Source organism: Anser brachyrhynchus, assembly GCF_964034855.1.
Source record: "Anser brachyrhynchus genome assembly, chromosome: 1".
Lineage (NCBI taxonomy): Eukaryota > Metazoa > Chordata > Aves > Anseriformes > Anatidae > Anser > Anser brachyrhynchus.
Window position 1 is genome coordinate 32620134 of NC_137694.1, and position 22896 is coordinate 32643029.

Below are 22896 nucleotides of genomic sequence, written 5' to 3' on the forward strand. Positions count from 1 at the left end.
TGTAGCTGAGACTGGTTGCCATAACCACATCTGTGAAATTTCAAAGGGCGAAATCTTTTATTCCAAGCATGTTTTTCTGCAGGTGCACTGGGTCTGGCTGGGATGGAGTTAACTCTCCATCCCAGGGGAGTGTTTTGGGTTTGTGGCTAAAACAGCCTTGATAACACACCAGTGTTTTGGCTACTGCTGGGCAGTGCTCACAGGGTGTCAAGGCTGTCTGTTTCCCACTCTGCCCCCACTCCCACCCTAGTGGGGAGGCTGGGGGCGGGCAAGATGAAGGGAGGGGACACAGCCAGGACAGCTGACCCAAACAGACTAAAGGGATGCCCCATACTCTATAACATCATGCTAAGCAATAAAGCCTGCGGTGGGAGGACAGGGGTTCTCTTCTGAGGTGGCTGTTGCTGAGGGGCTGCCTGGGCATCAGGCTACTTGTGGGACGTGGTGAGTGATTGCCTTTGCATCTCCATTTTTTTTTCCTTCACTTTCCACGTAGTCTTTATGTTGATCCATGAATTTTCTTGCTTTTGCTCTTCCTATTCTCTCCCCAGTCCCTTGAGGGAGGAGGTGGGGTGAGCGAGCCAGCAGCTGTGTGGGTGCTGAGCTGCTGGCAGGGGCCAACCCACAACAGCAGGATGGAAGAAAAATACATTAGGAGCACAGTCCCTGACTAATGGGGTTTTGAGATTTGAGGGAATGAAGTACTTTTTCGAAGCAGCAAGCGAGGGAGGAGGCATTTGTGCAGCCACAGATGAAAGGAGTGGGAAGACAGGCTGAGAGGGCTTGGGCTGATTAACCTTCAGAAGGGGAGGCTAAATTGGGGGGACGGGACACCTTAGTGAAGGGTCTAAAAACCTGATAGGAGGAGTAAAAAGATGAAGCCAGACTCCTCTCAGTGCTATGCAAAGGCAGCGGGCTCAAACAGAAACACAGGATGCTTCATTTAACATATGAAAAAAGCTTTTTCCTATGAGGGTGGTCAAACATTGGGGCAGTTTGCCCGGAGAGGTGGCGGAGGCTCCAGCCTGGTTAATGCTCAAAACCCCATGGGACACAACCCACAAAAACTTAGTTTGACCCTGCTCTGAACAGAGGGCTGGACTAATGGATCTCCGGAGGTGCCTTCCAACCTCAGCTCTGCTGTGATCCTATGAAATTTTGTGGGTGGTCAGTGACCCCAATTTTGCTGGTCTGGTAACTAAGCACATCTTCTGTATAGATGACATGGGATACTAGAGAGCTTTCTCAGATGAAACTGTAGCACTTTTTCCATCTGTAGAGCTACCCTCTAATCCTGGATACACAAGGAGAAACCAGGCTGTGTTATAACAAATTTCTCTTTTTTTATTTTTTTTTTCTTTATCAGAACAATTACACCAATCTTTTTAGTTTGGACCTGCAGCCTTTTCACTGACGAAGCTTTTTTATGTAAAAAAAGCAAAGAAAGCTGTCTGTTATTACAGTGACATTATTTTGGAACGTTGAGCAGCTCGGTGCCCGTTCCTGTGCCAGACGGGGCTGTCTGAGGCAGCAGTCTGGGGAGAGAACTTTGCAGTTGCAGGCTTATGTGCAGAGGGCTGAATCCTCATATTGGAGGGTAAAAATGACTTTACAGAAATTGAGACTGCAGTAAGATATTTGTACGGTTGGTTCAATGCTTGCAGCTCTCTGCTGGAAACAGTGTAAATGTATAGCCTTTGAACAAGGGCTGTTTTATAGTAGGAGAGCTCGTAACGTAGCGTCATTCACAAATATAGAAACTAGCATTTCAGGTTGTCTCACTGTCCTGATTCAACCTGCTTTTTAGGTTCAGCTACCTGCTTTTACTGCTGGCCTCCAGGTTATCGACACTTCCATCGACAGAGTTGGTTTACATTCTTCAGCTGTTGACATTTCCTGGCTGTTAGTCACTGGGCCTGATTAGTCTTGTCTTCTTAGATCATGTTAATTGCTGCTATTTCTGTGACGAGGTGGCCGAGTGGTTAAGGCGATGGACTGCTAATCCATTGTGCTCTGCACGCGTGGGTTCGAATCCCATCCTCGTCGAGAAATGACTTTGTTCAAGGCCAGGCTGGATGGGGCCTTGGCCAGCCCGATCTAGTGAGTGGCATCCCTGCCTACGGCAGGGGGTTGGAGTTAGGTGATCCTTAAGGTCCCTTCCAACCTGAGCCATTCTATGTTTAAGGAATATGTTCCATCAAATTAATTTTGATGGCTTGGTTAAGAAAAATGAAATAGAAGTGGTCCAGCTCTTTTTTTTTTTTTTTTTTAATATATATAAGTGAAATATTACACTTGAAAAATAGAAATTAGCATTCCCTAGGGAAGCAATTGCAACAAGAAGTTTGGGGGAGGTATATGATGTACTTATGTTTTTGGTTACTTTAGTAGAAAAGGACATGGTTTTCATGTGATTGACTTTTACGATGGCTTCAAAAACTTGCTCACTGATTTACTATCTGCAAAAACGTGGATGAATGCTCTGTAGTTGTAGCATGTTTGGTGTTACCATCTCAGCTGAGCAGCATTTCTTGTGTGTTTTTCTTTTTTCTTTTTTTCTTTTTTTAGTGTGTAGGTGCATGAAGAGTGTGATCTCTTTTGTGGTGGGTGCTGCCTCCTTCTCTGTGGATTCCCATTTGCGGAACAGAAGGAGGCTGGTTTCTCTAAGCGTGGCAGCGCACACAGAGCTGCTGCATGAAGAGGCAGTGCTGTGTGCTGTATTTCAGTACTCTCTAGTTGCACATGATGATTTTTTTTTTTTTTTTTTGCTTCAGAATATTTTAAATTTCTGTTTACTGCAAAGATAGCATGTTGGTGGTGGGGGTGGTGCTAAATATATTGTAAGTTCTATCTTTCTACCTCAAATTGAGGGTGTCACAGGATATTCCACTGAGGGAGATCCCATAATCATAGGGTGGTTTGGGTTGGAAGGGGCCTTGAAGATCACCCAGTTCCAACCCCCTGCCATGGGCAGGGATGCCATGCCACCCACTAGATCAGGTTGGCCAGGGACCCATCCAACCTGGTCTTGAACACCTCCAGATGTTCAAGATGATGTGATTGTGTCAGATACCTTCAACACGGTTATGTTTATTGAGAAAAATATGAAACTATACTGCTGTAAGTACGGAAGGGGCTCACAAGACTTCAGCAGGTGCTTGTTCTGGCTGTGCTGGCCTTTCCCAACACGACCCACCTAGAGGCCCATCCACGTTCCTCAGTGGGCATCATCCACATTCCTCTGTACCTTGGCCTGAAGCAACCACATGTATATACATGTGTTAAGTTCAATGCCATGCTTCAGCGACCTGCTGCCAAGGATTTACATGACTTTTCCCAATCTTAGGGCAATGTTCAGCTTCAAGCAGGGTCTACCTCTCCCCAGCAGACCGGGTAGGTACCACACGAAGCCCTGCCGTAGCGCAACACCAAGAGCATCCTGTGCAGTGCCAAGGGCATCCCTCAGCCGTTTCCCCGGGATGTCAGCAATGCCAGCTGGGGACCGATTCCCCTCACAGAAAGCCTTTGCTCTGCCACCGGCCCGAAGCCCCAGGCCAGCAGCTCCCCCGGGCCGCTCCGTGGCACACATCTGACCCCCGCGTGGTCTCCCCCAGCCTCTCCGCTCCTCGCCCGAGCGGGGAGCCCCGAGCGGGGAGCCCCCGGCGAGCCCCGAGCACCGCCCCGCCGCCGCCTCTCCCCTCCTCCGGCCCTTCCCACCCCCGGGCCGGCGTTTTGCGGCGGGGCCGCGGCGGTGGCGGCGGCTGGGCCCCGGCGGGGCTCCCCGAGGCCGCATCCCCGCGGCGGGGCCGCCGACCCCCCCCCTGCCGCAGCGGCGCTGCCCACCGAGGCTGCGGCACGGCCGGCCCCGCCGCCCGGCAGAGGAGGGGCAGAGCCGCAGCCGTTCCTCCCTCCCTCCCTCGCTCCCTCCCTCGCTCCCTCCCTCCCTCCGAGCCTCCCTCCGAGCCTCCCGAGCCTCCCTCGGGCACCCAGCCGCGCCGAGCCGCAGCGCCGGATCGCCGTGGCGGTGACTGGGGGCGGCACGGCCTGCCCGGGGGGCCGGGGGAGCGGGGAGAGCGCCTTGCGGCAGCCCCGCGACCGAGAACCGCAGCCGGAGCCCCCGAACCGGAGCCCCCCGAAGCGGCTCCCTGAGCCCCGAAGCGCTCCCGAAGCAGCCGTGGGGCCGCCGGAGGTGTCAGGGCACCCCGCGGGTGCTGTCACGGCTCACACCGCCGTTTATCCCCAGCCCTTCGCAGGTTTGTAAAGGTAAATTGTTTGGGGCCGTCCGTGGGTTCCCCAAGGTGGGCTCTGCTCCCCTCAGTGGTGTTTTACTAAGGTGTGGGCCGGTGCCCCTCGCTTCGGTCAGAAAGTTTTCACAGGGCTGGCGCTTCCCCGTGCAGACTTTTCAACTCGCTGGTGGGGTTTTGGCTTTTCCGAAGGTAATTCACGCGTAACGTGACATTATTAATTTTGTACCTTTACTGAATGCCCTGTCTGAACCTGCTGAGAGCTCTCATTCCTTTGCTTTTAATGGATACAGGATTCCTCATGGTTTAAAAAAAAATAACTCTGATTATAGAGTTCAGTCATTTTGAAGAGACTACCTAAAGAGAGACGTCGTAATTCAAGCTGCTTGTAAGTTTGCAGAGTAATACTCAGTCCATAGTCCAAGAAGGGATGGGTAATTTATTGTTTTATTTAGGTCTTTTGCTGGCATTTGGGTTTGATTTTTTTCTTTCCGCAGGGCAGATGACATTTGCAAAAATCTGTACTGTTCAGTTAAGTACAGTGTATCCTTCAAGGATCGCGCTGTGATAAACAAGCAATATTATTAGATACTCTCTTTTTTTTTTCTTTTCCTTCCTACACTCTGAGTCCCTTGAATAATTGTGGTGTTCCACAACACAAAGGCCTCATATCTTTCTGAAAACAACATGGTTCAGCAGGATGAAACAACTGATTTGTTGTGAATAAAAGAAAAATCAAATGACAAACAACAGAAATACTAACCATACTCTGTTGCATTTATCTACAGCTGTTCCACGTAAGTAGACAAGTTTCAATATACGGTTTTCATATTCGTACAAAACTGTGCTCAAGGCACTCTTATTTTCTGGTTTTGAAAATACCTGAAGTCAATGAAAAGATGTCTGCAGACCTGCCTGAATTGTAAGGATTAATTCTAGGAACTTTTCCATCATGTTGTTCCTTCATATAAACACAAGTTTCCGATGTGGTTGAGGGACATGCTTCTAAGTGTCCTGGAGATGAGGCAGCAGAAGACTTTATTGCACTCATGGGCTTGTTCCATCCTCCTCCTATAAAGAGAAAGACACAATCTAGGTATAGCATCAACATTTTGAAATTTGTGTTGTATTTCTTGGAGTGTGGGTGGAAGGGTACTCGGAGTTTCCTGTAGCCTGTCGTGTTCTTTCATGCTGTATTTTCATTCTCTATAACAGAGCTGTGCCTTTAAAGAGATGATATAGAAATGCTGAGACTAAAAATATTGTGCCTTAATATACATGTGTTTGTCGTTTTTTTTTTTTATTTGTATTTTTTACATTGGAATGGGTAGAAATTTCGGATTTTCTTCACCTGAATCTAACAGTATCTTCTGATGGAAACTTTCATTGCAAGTCAATCCCAAGTACTAGAAATGACCGATCACAAGGTTACAGCGATTTGTTTGTTGTAATGTGCAGGTATCTCCTCAGCTTCCAGAGTTCTGGGTATATGTAACAATGCACATTTGTATCTTTACATACAGGCAAAGAACAGCTCTGAACTATCTGAGGATGGATAAAGACTTCCGCTACTACTTCCAGCACCCGTGGTCTCGCTTAGTTGTGGCTTACTTAGTGATCTTCTTTAACTTCTTAATATTCGCTGAGGATCCAGTGTCTCACAGCCAGACAGAAGCCAATGTTATTGTTGTCGGTAACTGCTTCTCCTTTGTAACAAATAAGTACCCCGAAGGAGGAGGCTGGAGATGTCTAAAGGTGCTCCTGTGGTTGCTTGCCATTCTCATAGGACTGATTGCTGGGAAATTCCTCTTCCATCAGCGTCTGTTTGGTAAGTTACAAGATGCACCTATGGACTTTCTAATAACAGCTTTAGGACTTTGCCTTTAAACTTCCTGCTTACGTACTATTTTGTAAGCTTTGCTATTAATCACCTCAAATTTTTAGAGCTGTATAGATCTCAGCACATCAAAGCTTGCATCATTGTGGAAATTAGTGCCATGTCTGCTTATGTGAGCATAATTCACAATAAATTCAGTCAAAAAAGGCTAAAAGCAGTGAAAGCTGATGTGTTCGAAATAATCGAGAGGTCAGTGATTTTCAATATTAAAAAAGTACTTTGTTTTCAAAGCGAATGTTAAATCTTATGTAATTTTCTCAGCAATCTGCAGAAAGAGTTTTGTTCCAGTAGGCAGTGACACTAAATGTCTTGTCTAAAGTCACATAAATGGGAGGCAGGGCTGTTGCTTGTATTAGTAGACATGCGATAAACAAGTCCCACACTAAAACGGGAGCTCTGTAGAAGCAAGATATGCCTGTCTCGGTTCAAGAACAAGTCAATGAAAGGGAAAGGTAGGAAGTGGAAAAAATGTGACAGCAAGTGCTGAGTCGAAGGAATGGAATGACCCTGGACTGAAATCTGAGACTGAGAACTTAGGTGTAGACTTATAGAGATACGAAGAGAGATATCTATCATTGTCCTAACTGAGTGATGTAGTAAATGCAGAAAATGTTACATCTGAGGGCTCAAGGCTGTGTCAGGTTTTAGAGAGAAGTAAAAGTCATAGAAAAGATTACTTCTTCCTTGCCACCTGCAAGGTTTTGAAACATCTGATTCTAGGTATGTCAGAGAGACACTGCTGGACCCGATGGACCAGTGCTACATTCTTGTGCTGGTAGGACTGCTGGGTGGATGGATTGTTGCTGGACCACCTCAAAGCTCATGAGTGATTGGCCTTTTCCTTAGTCTGCCTCATTTAAGATAAAAAGAGAGCCAGTATTATTTCAGTAAATTGAAAGGAAAGCTGTTATGTCAAGGAACAAATAAGAAAAGCCACTCTAAGAGACTTCTCTTAAAACCCTAATTCTGAAAAATAGTTGAGCATTTTGATGCCTATTGAGTGGACTTTTTAGCGTAATGTAGTGGTAAATGGAAAATGCCCCCACAGAGAGGATGTTTTAGTTCCTTAGTTCCTGGGTTCTGGAATGAGCACTGTTGCAATTATGTTTTCAGTTCTGACTTCCACAACTGAGCAAAGATTTTGTTAATTTCCAAATTAGTTAGGGAAAGTTAGGGAAAAGTAATTAAACCAGTGACAAAATTGGGAAATAAGCCCTATAATGAGGGGATTTAGAGGATAAAGGAAAGCTTAGAGGGTGACTCGCTCAAATTTGACTTGAAGGACAGAACCTTCAGTCCAGCAAATACACTGCAAGGTCCAATGCTTGGAAGTGGCAAATTGCCAAAGGTGCACTTTTTTTTTTTCCTTTTTTTTTTCCCCTGAAAAAGCTAGATAATTAGTGGAACAAGTGATAGGGTGGAGCATCACCAAGTCATCAGGACAAGTGAATTTTCTTTTTGGGATTATGTTCTATTCTGGCTAGGTAGGTTATTATGATAATTCTTCCTGGATTTGGAAGTGTATATCATAGAGAGGACATAGCTGAATGTGAATTTTAAAGCGGCTTGAATCAGCATTACTGCCAAAAGAAGGTCTGCCCTACCTTCAATGTCTGCTGCTTGTTCATGTTCTTGTGCAGCTGCTTAGTTAGGGAAGTTAAGCGTGTTTGCAGTATCCACCTGTTATTTCAGTGAGGATCATATCTGGTCATACAGATATTTGTGGCAGCACAACGAAGGGGGAAAACAAACAGGCAAGATTTGTCCTATCTCTGCTCCAGTCCTGGCTTAGGGATATTTCCAGTTCTGGTCTGATGGAGCAGTATGAATTTAGATAACAATCTGATCTGAGGCTAGTTGCTGCAAGCTCAGTTTCCTGGCAGCTCAAGCCAACATGAATCTACCACAGTCCCACCCAGCCGCGTGGTTTTGGTGCCTCCCAAATGCGATGTGATTCAGCTCAGGCAGCCGATCCCATGGAAAACCAGTTGCTTCTGCTGTCGTGCTCCTTGGACCGATGCGATCCCTTAGGTGCCAGCGCCGATGCGGTGGCCAAGGTCGGTGCAGCCAAGCTCGCCGGGGGCCATGGCAGCCCTACCTCGTGTTGTTGGCTGGAGTGCTGTGGGACTGCACCCACGCAGCGTGTTGGTGGAAATGTGGTGCCTGTGATGTGCTGAGAGTGGGTGGCAGTCCGGGTGACTGGCGGTCTGCCTGTCCTGCTGGCTGGTGTGGCCATGCTAGCTGTACACTAGCCAGGGTGGAGGGCGATAGCATTGATGCCATGATGTTGTGGGCTTCAGAGGAGGCTTGCAGCCTGAGCGTACCTCTGGGTCTCCAGAAGATTTGTACAGCCCTTACTGAAATCTTTCCTGCTGGTTACTTGTCAATACTTCAAAAGCTTTACTGCCAAGAAATATGTATTTTATTGAGATCCTCATTGAGTATGCCCTCTAGATCTTCTAGCATCAAGCATTTTATGAATTCAGACCATTATTGTTTTTAATTTCCCTATTTCAAAAGAGATATAGATAGATATTTCAAAATATCTCATTTTAAAAAGTTTGTGGATGTGTTTTTTTTTTTCTTCCTTTTTTTTTTTTTTTTTCCCCAATCTAGTCCTTTTTTTTCATGTATAATTGTTTGGAACCATTTTAGTTTTTCAGTCCTTCTGTATTTGCTTATATTTCTCTGTTATATTCTGTTTGTAGAGGAATTGTGACTGGTCGTTTCTTGTGGCCTGTGCATAATTTCCTGCTGTCAGGAAACCAAATAGCACCAGTCAATCTCCCTGTGTCAGATCTTGGCTCACAGCGTATGCTGCAAATTGAAATTGAGAAGGATTAGTCTGCACATCTCACTTTAGATGAGGAGGAGTGAAAAGGATTTTCTTTCCCTATGCCCTTCCTGCTCTTTTGTCCCTTGTCTTCTGTATTTCTTGCTGCTGAGTGTGCATGTGAACTAGAAAAATAGTGCCTCTACAACTGCATCGTAATGTAGTTTACCATCTATGACAGACCCCATCCGATAGCCGTGACTGTTGTGAACTATAAAAGTAATAGAATTAAGTTCAGGCAAGTTACGTTCCTAAAAGTAGAAGGAGAGGGGTGCTAGAAACATAATTTAGGCTTCATGTCTCTGAGACTACAGAGAGATAAGAGAATAGGTAAATGATATTGTTGAGAAGTACAAATCTTGACTAGAGGGCATGGTGAAATGTTTCCAGTTGATAATACTCATTGCAGCCTTTGATCAGTAACCTCTTCAGGCACCTTCTTCAAGACACTGCTCATGAGTTACAACAAGATGAGAAAAAAAGCCCTACATTTCTTGCTATTCACTCAAGAAATAACTTACTTCATTTGATAAACATCTCCGGTGATAAAGATTTCTGAGGAAAACAGTCTTCATAGAGTAGATTCTTTATATTTTTATGGCATATGGTCAGAACAAATGGAATTTTAGAATTGCCTTTTGGCTGTTATCCACTACATTCTTTTGATTCATCACCAAGCATATCTTGCATTTGGTTAGCTTTTGTGTTCTGACGTGCTTTGTATTTTGCACTGGAAAATGAAAGGCAATAGATGAAGATCGGAAGTTTGGGGAAATAAAGATTTATACCCCAGTGAATTTTGATTCTGTATGAGAGAGTTACTTGAGGAGGGGAAAAGTGGTATCTCCTTTGCTCTTGCTTTGAGATTTCTTGGTTTATTTTGTGCTTTATTAAAAACAGAAAGAGCTTATAAACTGACCCCATTAGATGACAGTGTGCATTCAGAAAATGCATTCAAATCTTACATACTGACTTAAAAGAAAATCATGAATAAGCTCTTGCAAATATTTTTTTGTATCGCTCTGGGGCACTGTCTGGAAAATAACACAATCTTTAGTGTGTAGAAAGTGTATGTTTTAATCGGCACCTTCTCAGCGTATGTACAATTGCAGCTCTGTACTCAAGCCTCAGGCCCAAATTATGCGTTCAGTGGGGATTTTTTACCCTAAGTTCAGGCTGTGCATTTTGCATCAAAGTATATAAATGTATTCTATCACATAAATTTAAAATTATTTTTGATTCACATTGATTTTTAGCATTGTAGATAAATGGGCAGTATACTTGGGAAAAAGTCTTATTTTTTTCAGTCCAACATCTTTGCTTTGATGTGTAATAAACCTTAGCTTATGCTGCATATTAAATGCATCAGTTTTTCAAAGCATGCTTACTACACAATGTGCAAGTATATACCTGCGCATTTCTCTCATTCTAAGTGATAATAAAGATCAAAACTGATTAAAAGTCTGCTATTACGGAGGCTGGATTTTATTCAGTTGCTAACGAGTATGTTCAAATTTATGCTTGTAAGTTCATTTCTAAATGCTGTGGATGGAAAGTAAATACTTAATGTGCTGTAACAAATTATGCAAAACAAGATAAACAGAACGAAAGCTGTATTTCTTAAAAGAGGTGGACCATCGTACTACTGCGAGCAAATCAGAGCAGTTGAATAAATGTTGAATTCAGTGGGTTGCTCCCTTACAAATGTTCACAGTATGCAGTTTGTCTAGAATTAAATAATAATCTGAGCTTTGTAGACAGAGGAGTGAATAAATAAAGCAGTCATTACAAGAATTGCATTGGGCTGTAGGCACACACTAACGCTGCAAATTTTTTAATGGACGGTAGTGCCATGCTGGGAGCAATTTCATGAGAGACAGTTTCAAACAAAACACCCACTGAGGACCTGTTGTCTGAAAACATTACTCTTTTTGTCGAACGTTTAATCTGAAAGGCTCTAAAAGATATTGCAAACCTCTTATAAACAGACTCCTCATGTCTGCTTTTATGCTGAGAGGTAAAAGTATGTAACAACTGAAGCAATGAATGTATGCAGATGGCAAGAGGAAATTAGGTGGAATGGGATTTAGTCAGGATGATAATATCCTGCACATGAGAAACGTGAATCTGTTAGGCAGCTAGCTGACATCAGATAAATTTGCACAATAGCACATATATGACTGTTAAGTATCCTGAAATACCAGAGGTCATGTTAGGGTAAAATCGGGGCTGTGGTATTGCTGCTAGCGTTGCTGTGGCATATCGCTTAGCGGGGCTTGCGCATGGCTAATGAACCACATGAAAAAAAGAGATGTGCTAGGATTTTTGCATGGTTGTTCTTCGGCTAGGTTGTTTCCCGTTCTGGTTGGATAGCAGTTACATGAACAGTTGTGCCACCGTCTGTAGGAGCAAATAATGGGTGTATGGCAATACTTGCCTCAAATTCTAACCTGATGGATAGAGCATATTCTTCTCTTTTGTCAGCTCTTATCTTCAATTACAATAAGAGCTGTCACTTAATACCCAGCAGCTTTGTTCCTGCTTTTTCTTTTCCATTGATGACTTCAGCCTAATAGAATGCTACTGATGTAATACCTGGTTTAAAAAAAAAAAACTGTCTTCAGGAGCCTGTTCAATATGAATTTTAATAACAATGAAGTTTATGCTGTTGAAGACATTCAAAGTCTACTTGATTGCTTCGAAGTCAATTCACCTCTTTTGTATCCAGTAAATGTTGAAGCAATACAATCAGATTATTTTGGTCCTACAAAATGTGTGCCAAAGGGCCAATCTAACAGATAGCTAATAATAACACACAAATGACTGTGAGCAAGCATTTTTGAAAGCCAGAATCCTAAACAACAACAGCAAAAAAACCCAGCATAAAAAGCAAGAAACTCAGAGCCAGCCACTGAACGAGTGTGGGCTCATCAGATTCCAGCTCTGCAACACTGCCAGTAATTAAGATGTCAGTTTAAAATAAATTTTACATCATTCACCACGGAGACCACAAGTGACCTTTGAAATATAAATAAAAGGCATGCAAGTGACCTCCTAATTTCTTCTTTTACTCTTGTATTTTTAGAAGAGCTGTAACATCTTACTGCTTCCTTTCCTAAGGTTCAATGAGGATGCCATTGTCTGCTCTTAGCATTAGTTATGGAATCTGTCTGACGCCGTATTATCTATGGGTTGCAAACTACAGAGTTTAATTGGAGATATAGCAACAGTAGCTACGAAAAAGATTATTTTTGCAGTGAAGGCTTTGATTCTTCTGGAGGCACATGTTCCTTTCCCCAGGCAGCAGCATGAGACTGCGGGAAGAGCTACATGTCAGATTATCCGTAATGGGAAGGCTCTAGAGAATATTTAGCATCCAGTGCCTGAAAACTAAAAATATTCTCATTGCTACTTAATATTGATGTGTCAACTCTGTGTTTTGATCTCTTTGATGTGACTTTCAGATTTTTCTTTCCATTCAAGGCAGGGAGTGAGTTTGGAATAATGCCTGCCACTTGCAGGAATAATATGTCTCAATTCCCTGATTTCTAGAAATAGAAGTGAGCTTATTCCTGGCAGAAGCAGCATGATGGGCATAGTGCAGGTGCAGCCTAGTGCAGGGGCATAATTCTGCTTTCCTTATTCCTTACAGCAAAGAGATGGAGGGGGTGTTCGTGTGGAACATCACCTTGCTGCGTGCCCGATGGGGAGCCCCAAGGAGAACATGAACTCAGTGGTCTTGCTGTGCCTTTTTGAAGGTCCCCTTAGGCTGTCAGAGTGGCATGAAGGTCCTTCACATACCAGACAGCATTTCTCTTTCTGTGATCCTGCTGGGACTCCAAATCAGCTAGTGTGACTGACATACAAAGTTTTTTGAAAATTTCCAGAATAATAACAAAAACAACATTCCAGGGTTTAAAAAAACCTCTGAATATATTTTCAGGATTTGAGAACTATTAAGAAAACCATAAATGTGATTTATGCATCTTTTTAATACATCTTCATACATTTCTCTTTTGAGGAGGAGGGATCAGCATGTGTGTTATGTGAGACAGGTAGGGAAGTAACCCGGTATTTCTAAATGTGATTCCAGAGACAGGTGAGTCAGTAATTCCTCTGGTGAGGCATTTCAGATGCTGGAAAACAGTTTTCTGCTTGCTTTCTCTCTTTTCTTCAGAAGGGGCAGTGCCCCCTTCTGCACTGGTAGCCCGTGCCAGGGGGATGGCAGGAACAGCAGACACCTTTCTGCTTTAAGGATTTGAACTCTGCACGAGCCTGCAAAGTGGCAAAAGAGTCTCCGTGGGGCAGACTGGGCACCTGGGGTAGAGCAGCAGAAAGGCTTGGTTCAGATAAAGCATTATGGTGTCCCCTGTTTTCTAAGTAAGGTGAGATGTTCTTACATATCTAGCATGTTTCACTCCAGAGACAGCTGCATTTTAGTCCTAATCAGGGTGACTTCCACCATATATAAAACACATACCTTTTAGAAATGCTTTGACATTTAATCCACAAATAGCCTTCGTTTATTACTGCCCAAGCATCAGCACGTTGTGGTTCCTTGGTGCCATTAGGAGGGCCTCATTAGAACTGACTCTGACTTTGCATGGTTATGGGGCAGCCCAGTCTCTGCAGCACAACACAGGAGCAGATGACTACGTAAGTATTCGAGAGCAAGACTCTTCTTTTGAAATTTTCATGTGAAAATGATGGTGATTTAACGATACTTATGATAGTTATTACCATACATAACAGTAAAGTTAGGTATAGTTACATACTTCAAAGATGACAGCAGTAAATAGAAGAACAGTGAATGTTTTTCTGCTTCATATAAATCGTAGAGTCATGGAATGGTTTGAGTTGGAAGGAGCCTTAAAGACCACCCAGCTCCAACCCCCTGCCATGGGCAGGGACACCTCCCACCAGACCAGGTTGCCCAAAGCCCCATCCAGCCTGGCCTTGAACACCTCCAGGGATGGGGCACCCACAGCTTCTCTGGGCCCAAAATATCCAAATAAATATCCCAAAATGTTTAAAAGGTAGAAAGTGGTGTCTTCTCTAAAGCTCAGCAAAGCAGGAATTGAAGATTTCTGAGATTATATATCCAAACAAAAGGCAGAAAAGTCATTTATTAAGACATGAATTGAAAATTACAAGCTACAAACATCATTTCAGTTTTTGCACATTTCCTTGCCTCCCTGTTCCCCTTCTAGTATAGTAAATTCTGCTTTTTCCTTTGTTTTATGTGTCTATTAATTAATTATCTGGAATTATTAAATATATATATACTGCATATCCAAATTGGCCATAGAATAAGTTATGGCAAAGTAGATGATTTGGATGTGATTGTCAGTTGTTTCCTGTTATGATTTATAAGACTTCAGAACATTACAAACTTTATGGGTTAAGCCAGACACGCTTCTGGCTCAGTGTCTGACAGTGGCCCGCCATGGATACTGAGGAAAGACAGTCCTGATAACTCCCAGAATAGTTTCCCAGCCTCCAAGAGTTTCTTCAAGATTCAAACAAAAATGTGTCTATTTTTAGGTGCCTTTGACAGTAATTCTGAAGACAAATAATAAAGCTATAGTCAGCAGTAGTCTTTATTCCTGCCTACCTGTTGCTAAGAAGCAAATCCTTCACAAATTTTCACATAAACCCCCAGATTTATCAAGTTCTTCTTCCTCCTACTTGTGGTGGAATATTGTGAAACTTGTTGGTTTTGGCCATTTGCCCGAAGGCCAGAAAAACTGAAGTTTTTAAAAACAAACTGCCAGTTGGAAGGAGACAGATTCTTCCGCCGAGGTCGTCTTGTCTTAAATTACCTTGAATTCATCTTTAATCTGCAACCCTGGGATGTGATCTTTCAAAGAGGACAACTGCTTGAGGCTAGCTTATGCCCATGCTAAACAATGTTTTCTGTTTCTGGCACACTGATGCCATGGTACTGAGAAACACACTTTTCTTTAATACTAACAAAAGAAGAAACAAAACCTGTGCAAGATTCAGTCAAAGTCAAGCATGCTAAACAAATAGTGAAAGTGATATGTTATGGCAGAGGGGACAGTAGGGGATTAGGCGGGATCAAGTTCCTAGAGAGTCAAAGCAGCAATATTAAATTATAGTTTATGGGGGGGAAAGAGAGAAAGGCCTAAAATTTGATTAATCCTGGCTTTAATTAACAATAAAGCACAAATGTCCTAGCTGTCTTGCTAATCTATGGTTGTAGATGTGACAGAAAATATGGATCTCAATTGGCACTTGATGGTGTAATATGCTGGAGTTTCATGACGTGTAGAAAGTGAAGAAGAAACCAAAAAGGAATATTTTACGTGGGGTTTCTGTGGAGTTCCTGCCCCAAGGAATTCAGAGCTTAGCACAGCATTCAATTTTGTATCACTTTCATACAACAAATGAAAATGTAAAGGTTTTTCAATAATTTTCTCCATGTCTCCCACTTTGACGGATGTTCTTTCTGATACATACCAAGGTAGATTACTTCAAAGTGGTTTGAGCCGTGCTTACACCCCAAGCACCTCCTCTCTGTGGCACCTGAAGGTGGAGCAGATTTATTTAGACTAGGGGTCACTTCTATATGACCTATCTAAATTCAAAGGGTAAAACAGAAGTATTTCTCTTCCGGGAACAGATTTCGATTTCTTAGCCTGCTGATGGAGAAAGCAAAAACTTCCTGAGACTGGTTCTGATTGCCGTGCTAGTGACACATACCGAAACAAATGCAGGCATCAGCTGTCTCTTCAGAGTCAATGGAACCACACTGCAACACTGCCGTCTGCACAGGGTGGGCCCACAACTTACCTGAAAGAATCTTACCCTCAGCATGCTGCCAACACCCACGAACGCTGGAGCTCTGAGATCCTTTTTGTGTCAAAATCTATATACCTTCGGTGCCAGTGTCTCATTTGATACTGTGTTCTGTGGGGATAATTCAAACATTCCTAGTTCTCCTGCTTCCAGTAATGCTGTACAAGTGCCTCCTCATAGCTCAGCTTCTCCTCGAAAAGTTATTCCATTTGCTGTGGAGCACAGGTTCTTCATTTACTTTGTATTGTGGGTAGTGCACTGGAAGTCAGATTGATGCCTGATATAATTCCTTTAGAAGAACAAAACTGAGACCAGAAATTCTCATGCTACCTACCTTGAGTTATATTTAATCTCTCTTTTTCATTTTTGCAGTTACAAACCTTGTCCTTCAAGAGATATGCCATAAAGCCATCTTGCATGATTTTGGCTTGTTGAGGGAAGCAAGTTAAGTGTCTCCTAGTTATTTACTTGCTGTGATTTATAACGGAAAGGCGAAGTCCTTCAAAGACTGTTTCTTCCAAGAAGAACGTGTGTATTCCACAGTACATCAGTGTCAAATAGGTGTTTCTGGTGGTATGAAAGGCACTATTTATTTTGGCTGAATAATTCATATTATATTTAATCCCTTTATAAATAGACCTCTTAAGGAGTCCCAGTGAATGTTTTGTGACCATTGTAAATGCCTCAAGACAAAATTTGTGGTTGTTTTTCCTCACTACCGTACAAGATGTATTGAATGTAGTCTAAAAAGATATTCCTGAAATAAATACTACTTCAAAATGAGTGAAGATATTTGATTCTATCGAAGAGGTTTACATTCCTTACTCTATAAGGGAAAGGATCTTCCTCTGAAAGAGCTGGAAAAGTTTAGCAGCAGGACTGAGAAAGTGCTCTGTAACCTCAAGAAAACAAGTGCCATATACCCTTTTCTGTCTATTTCGTGCTAAGATCTATTTCTTATTAAGACACTGGCATCTCAAGATGGAGAGCTCTTTTTTTGCTATTTGAAGATAAAGATGCTGTGCAGTATCATGCTGCACATAAAGCATGCTGGATCTGAAAGCTGTGTCATTTGTATGTTTTATTATTTCTTTTACATTTAAACTCTCAGATCTAGAACTGTATAAATTATTTTCCATGTGAAAATAGGACACATGCACCTTTAGGGGTGGAGTGATTTTCTTTACTAGTATCACATTTCCCAGGGAGTAGGGTTGTGTTCCCTGGGAATGTTTGCCCTATTAACATACAGAGGTGAATGGAACAGGCTTTCTTCCCGAACAGCTTACCAGCATCTTTCTCCTTTAATTATTTCAGTTTTGATCACTCAGACCTGTCTGGTGAACCAAACTCTATTTGAGTAGCTTCTAAGCTTAGTTTGCCTCTTGCAACAGCCTCTGCAAAGTGCTCCAGCTGAAGAGCTCCAGTTGAGGAGCGCTGTGTTTGCTTCCCTTGTGATACTGAAGCTTATGAAGGTCCAAGTACACGTATCCTCACCAGCAGGAACCTTCTCCCCGGGGCAGACCTTAGGTTTTAATGGCTTAAAGATTCACTCCTTGAATTCTATGCACACTTTTTTCCTTTGCCATCTTTCAGTGAAAATGGGCTTTCTAGTGGATATTGTCTAAGGTAAAAAAGCTGATGAAATATAGGCTCTCAAAGTACACCAAAATATTTGAATTCCATAATGGTCACTTGAAGACCTTCTCCAAATTTCACAACTAAAAGAGCCAGAATCTTGCCTTAGCCAGTCGGTCCTTCCTTATTTCCCTTTTCTTTCCCTTTTCTCACCAAAATCTTACCCAACAACACATGACAGAAAATTTAACTCTTCAAACAGCATGCAGGCTGAACCTTTTTATTAGAAGAACTGCAGTTATTTCAGTTCTTTATTGTATTTGTGAAGAGCTTGCAGAGGCAGTCTGTATGCACTCGGGGTTGTCAGAATGCCTTTCTGGTTATCAGATCCCTAGCAAACTAAATCTTAACTCAGCTGAGGCTCACATAGTGCTGTCTATGAAATATGACTTATTTCCAGGTAGACTTTGGTGTCTTGAAACTGTTGATGTGGAAGTGGTGTAGATCACACGCTTCTGTTTGTGTGGTTGCCCTTTTTTAAAACGTTGGACCCTCCTGCCTTCAGCCAAGTGTCTCTCCAGGAATGAATGCGTTCTGTTCTAAGGTACTCCAGGGATGAGTTTTTCCTAACCTCAGAGAAACTGGGGCTCTTCGCGAGGTGCCAGATCCACCGCAGTTTCCCCAACTCACCTTCCAGCAAAACTCCCTGGAGTCCTGCTCAGCCGGGATACTCGCTGGTGAAGCAAATGAGCGACAGCAGGTCTGCTATTCCCATGCTGCGTTGATGGCTATGACACACGAGGTCCTGCTGTTGTAGAACAGGGGCGGCTGTTGCAATTGCAGCCTGTGTAAACACCTGGCCAGAACCGCAGTTATCAGAGGAAAATTGGCTTTGAGAAGCAATTCAGACAGAAGTAATTATCTTTCAACAGAGGAGCACCTTCTAGTGGTATTGGGTGAATATGACAGGCAGTTAAACAATTTCTTGAAATTAGGAAACTTAAATATGGTAGAAGAATAATAATAATGAATGGTTCTGTACAATATATAAATGATTAAATTGGAAATTGATTTTAAAACAAACCTGAATAGGGAAAACGTATTTGGAAAAAAAAATCACATTTTTCAATAACCACTCCTCTCTGGCCAAAAGAAACCAGCTGGCTCACCAGCTTTCTATGCACGTACCATAAAACTGTATTTTCATGTGTTCTGCTGTGGAACCTTCCCACCCTTTGGCTTTCTTTTGGTAATGAAAATTTGGGTTCATTAGCTCTGATTGAGCTCCAGATGAAATTTGCTACAAAGCTGTTATTTTGTTCAAAATTTAACTGATTGGTAACAGTTTCTCCATTCAATTTATTTCCAGGAAAGATATATTTACTCAATAAATTTGTCAATATAGTATTTGCCATGGTTGCTTAGTTTTGCAAATAACATAGTATCAAATTATTTAAAATTCAATTTTTCCAAAGATGCTGCTAGTTGAAATGTATCTGGTGGCTTCGCTGATATTGCAGATTTCTACTCTTTCCGTTTCTATGCTGTTAATATTCCTTTTTGGACAGTATCACAGAGTGTTCCCACATAATACACACAAATGATGTGCTATATCTAGAACGGCAAACTAGGATTAATGAGCAATGCTTCCAATGATGTAATTGCAGAAGTTTTGTTATGTGCATTAATGGAAGCTATCTGCATGGAGCACATATTCTCTGATATTCATTGGGTTCCTTTGTCAAATACAGGAAGTCCAATTTGCAGGTTGTTAAAAGAAGATACAATTACAGTTACTCTTTTTACTTATATAAACATAGTCCTGTGTTGTTAAAGTAAAGAACCTGACCTTTTTTCCTGAGCAATTTTTTCAATATTTGGAAAGTTCATCCCACAGTTGAAATAGGTCTTGCAAATGCTTTAAGCAGTGAAAACGTACCCCATTTCACTGTTTTTGTGCTTGCAGCATACGCTAATATTGAGGTAGGACTTGACTAACTGGTGATGTCCCTTTTGGTGTTCAGACAAGCGTCTCTCTGGACACATATACAGATGCTAGTTGAGAAATGTATAGCTTATGAAATAATAGTTTTCTCTGAATCTGCAAATGCTTAAGTCTAAGCAAATTCCCCAGTCTTTCATGGTAAGCTAGACAGCCTTCTTGATTGTCACCGGAATATACGTCCTCTCAGTCCTGCAACATCAATTCTCTGCTTGCCTTGTGCATCTGAAATGCAAACACACTCTGTAACCTCTGGGGTGCCTGCTTGTGAACTGTGAGATTTATTCCCAGTGTCCAAAACAGACGGCATAATTGCAAATATTTATTGAAGATGAGAAACAAAACAAAGCACATGCTTAATCTGTTCATACAGATATTATATCAGTAAGCTGTCTCTGATCAGGGTTTCTTTTTTATTCTTTTTCTCTGCATACGTTAGGCCTCAGAGGGAGAGAACTTTGTGCAGGGAGCTCTTGTAGCTGCTCAGCTTTCCTGAGTCTGCTGTGGGGGTCTAGCCAAAAAATAATGTACTTTGTTCTCTCCTTGTTGTTGGCCAGGAGAGAGTCTAGCTTCTTTTGTTGTTGTTGTTTTCTTTTTAATTAAAATGAGCATTGTTTCTCAACCTTCGAGACACAATTTCTTTTTATTAGAACATGTGCTATCTCCTGTATTTGACTGAACTTTTTGACTCAAGGAAATGTAAATCTCTTTTCTCTCTTGCTCTCTGCCAGTCCTTGACAACTCAGCATGCATGTTCGTTCTCGACCTTACATTCCTGCCAGTGAGTCCCAGAGACAACACGGCTTGCCTTAGTCCTGTAGAAAATTAGTGGCAAAGCTTGTGGTCAAAGCTCTCTTGAGTTCCAGTTCAGAGTTAGTTGTGGGGTGGTTGCCTTCTGTCAACCTCAGCTTCGTGTGTTTGAAAGAAAGGGATGTTCCTTATTCAAATCAGGCTAAATATTTATTGTGCACACTTGCTATTATGTAAACATATTAAGCTATTTACATATAAACATATTAAATTACATGTAACACCACAGTCAGGTTTGTAATTTGCTTTGACACAATACTGCATTTTGGACAATTTACCACAAAGACCATTTGTAAAGCTGTGGCTGCTCCTTGATGGGTGAGGACAGAATCTGCTTTGTGTTCTGACTCAAAAATGCTTTACAAATGTTTCTTTTTGAAAGGACTGCATGGTAGATAGGTTGTAAGCAAATCTATTTTTTGTTGTTTTTGTTAAAAATAAGCTTGTGAATCACTTTCAGTGCAGTGTCAGGAGAAAAGAACAAACAGTTTAAAAAAAATTGAACTAATTATTTTGACAAGTCATTGCAGAGTGTCTCTAAAGTGGTATTGAGAAACAGAGATTACAGTCCTGCCCTTCAGAGTTCAGCATCAGCATTATATGGGATATAAATACAGTAATGCTTCTTTTACTTATTGTGAAATTTGAGTTCTAGTAAATTCAGAGAAGAAAACTGTAGTTTCTACTAGGTACTAGCATGATGAAATGTGTTGGAACTCTGGAATAAGAAAAAGGAGGAGGATCGTGGAATTACTTTTATAGTTCTGGCAGTTAAAAAAGCAGGTGCTTAAAAATGCTAAAAAATCATAAAGGATAAAGAGTGAAAAAATATAATTCATCCTTATATGCCCTCTAACCAACTTTTTGTTATGCAGTAAGGACATCTAAATAGAGATTTTTTTTTTCATGATCATTTTATAACCTGGGATACAGTCAAGTAAAATTAAAAAATCTGCACCTCACAAATAAACATGTTAGCATTTTGTATTGCCAAGGCAGGATTTTCAGCTGCTTTCCTACTGAAAATTGTTCTAAAACATGATAGGAAATCAATATCTATTTTTTAGTTTTTCTTTTAACTGCATCAGCACAATTGTTTAAGGCTGATGTAATGACATCAGGAAGAGTAAAGTCTCTAATTTAAATTACATTTAAAATCTGTGTAATGGAAATTGACAGATGCAGAAAAATGCAGAATTAAGCCTGCCTGCACACTCATCTAGTCCAACCCCCCTGCCAGGTAGGATCACCCAGAGCACATTGCGCAGGATGGCATCCAGGCAGGTTTTGAATACCTCCAGAAAAGGAGACTCCACAAGCTCTCTGGGCAGCCTGTCCCAGTGCTCTGTCACCCTCACAGTAAAGAAGCGCCCCCTCATATTCAGCTGTAACCTCCTGTGCTTCAGTCTGTGCCCGTTGCCTCTTGTCCTTTTGCTGGGCACATCTGAAAAGAGACCGGCTCCATCCTCTTTACACCCTCCCCTCAGAAGTTTGTATACGTTGATGAGGTCTCCTGTCACTTTTCTCTTTTTCCAGGCTAAACAGGCCTGGCTCTCTCAGCCTCTCCTCATACGACAGCTGCTCCAGTCCTCTCATCATCTTTGTAGCCCTCCTCTGGACTCGCTCCAGTTGCTCCATGTCCCTCTTGTACTGGGAAGCCCAGAACTGGACACAATGCTCCAGGTGTGGCCTCACCAGGGCTGAGGAGAGGGGGAGAGCCTTCACCTGCTGGCAACACTCTTCCGAATGCAGCCCAGGGTACCATTGGCCTTCTTGGCCACAAGGGCACATTGCTGGCTCATAGTCAGCGTCATGTCTACCAGGGCTCCCAGGTCCCTCTCTGCAGAGCTGCTCTCCAGCAGGTCATCCCCCAGCCTGTACTGGTGCTTGGACTTGTTCCTCCCTAGGTGCAGGACCCTGCACTTACCCTTGTTGAACTTCATGAGGTTCCTCTCAGCCCAACCCTCCAGCCTGTCGAGGTCCCTCTGAATGGCAGCACAGCCCTCTGGGGTATCAGCCACTCCTCCCAGCTTTGTGTCATCAGCAAACTTGCTGATGATGCGCTCTGTTTCATCATCCAGGTCGTGATGAAAAAGTTGAACAACACTGGACCCAGTGCAGAGCCCTGCAGGGCACCGCTAGGTACAGGCCTCCGACCAGACTGCACCACTGAGCGGAGCCCTCTGAGCTCTGCCAGCCAGCCAGTTACCAGTCCACCTCACTGTCCACTCATCTGGGCCCCACCTCCTGAAAATGCGTTTCACCAGCATTTGCTTCATGTGAGGCTAGTTCGCATCAGGTCCATGTGACCCCCAAAATCAGTTCACCAGAAGCCTGATGGAGATGCCTTGGCTACTAACGCTCGTCTTCTTAGTGGTGTTGGCTGGACTGGCAGGAAACCGGAGGTCCTGGGTTCCCGTAGTACACGGAGTACTGTGTGAAGGCGTCGCTCTGCTAGCCAGGTCAGTAGCTGAGACCTTGAATGTGCATGTTTTGTGGCATTAGGCTGAGTTTTACTTTAGAGTGCGAAAGCTGAGAACTGCAGTCCTCCCCAGCTAAGGCTGACCTTTCCCAGCTGGAGGAAGCCCTGTCCACACTGAACCATGTGAAAAGGAAGGGAGAGAGCTTACCCGGGCAGTAATTCTCTGCAGGCCATTGGCACATGCCCTCTTCTCCAGCTGCAGGCACAGCTGGGCTTTGATCACCTGTG

General features: G+C 42.8%; 1 protein-coding gene across 5 annotated transcripts in view; it reads left to right on the top strand.

Moving 5' to 3' along the window:
* The first annotated feature begins 269 nt into the window (after nt 1-269).
* The window catches only part of TMEM117 (transmembrane protein 117), a 218271-nt gene continuing 195644 nt past the window's right edge, over nt 270-22896 (top strand). The window contains exons 1-2 of one of the 5 annotated variants that reach the window (XM_080576685.1): nt 270-444; nt 5768-6072. In XM_080576685.1, coding sequence (XP_080432811.1) covers nt 5796-6072 — 277 coding nt within the window. In that variant the 5' untranslated portion in view covers nt 270-444; nt 5768-5795. Of the gene's footprint in view, nt 445-3735; nt 4264-5032; nt 5341-5767; nt 6073-22896 lie in introns of those variants that run through there. The other 4 variants (XM_080576686.1, XM_080576684.1, XM_080576683.1 and 1 more) reach the window with 4 other exon arrangements.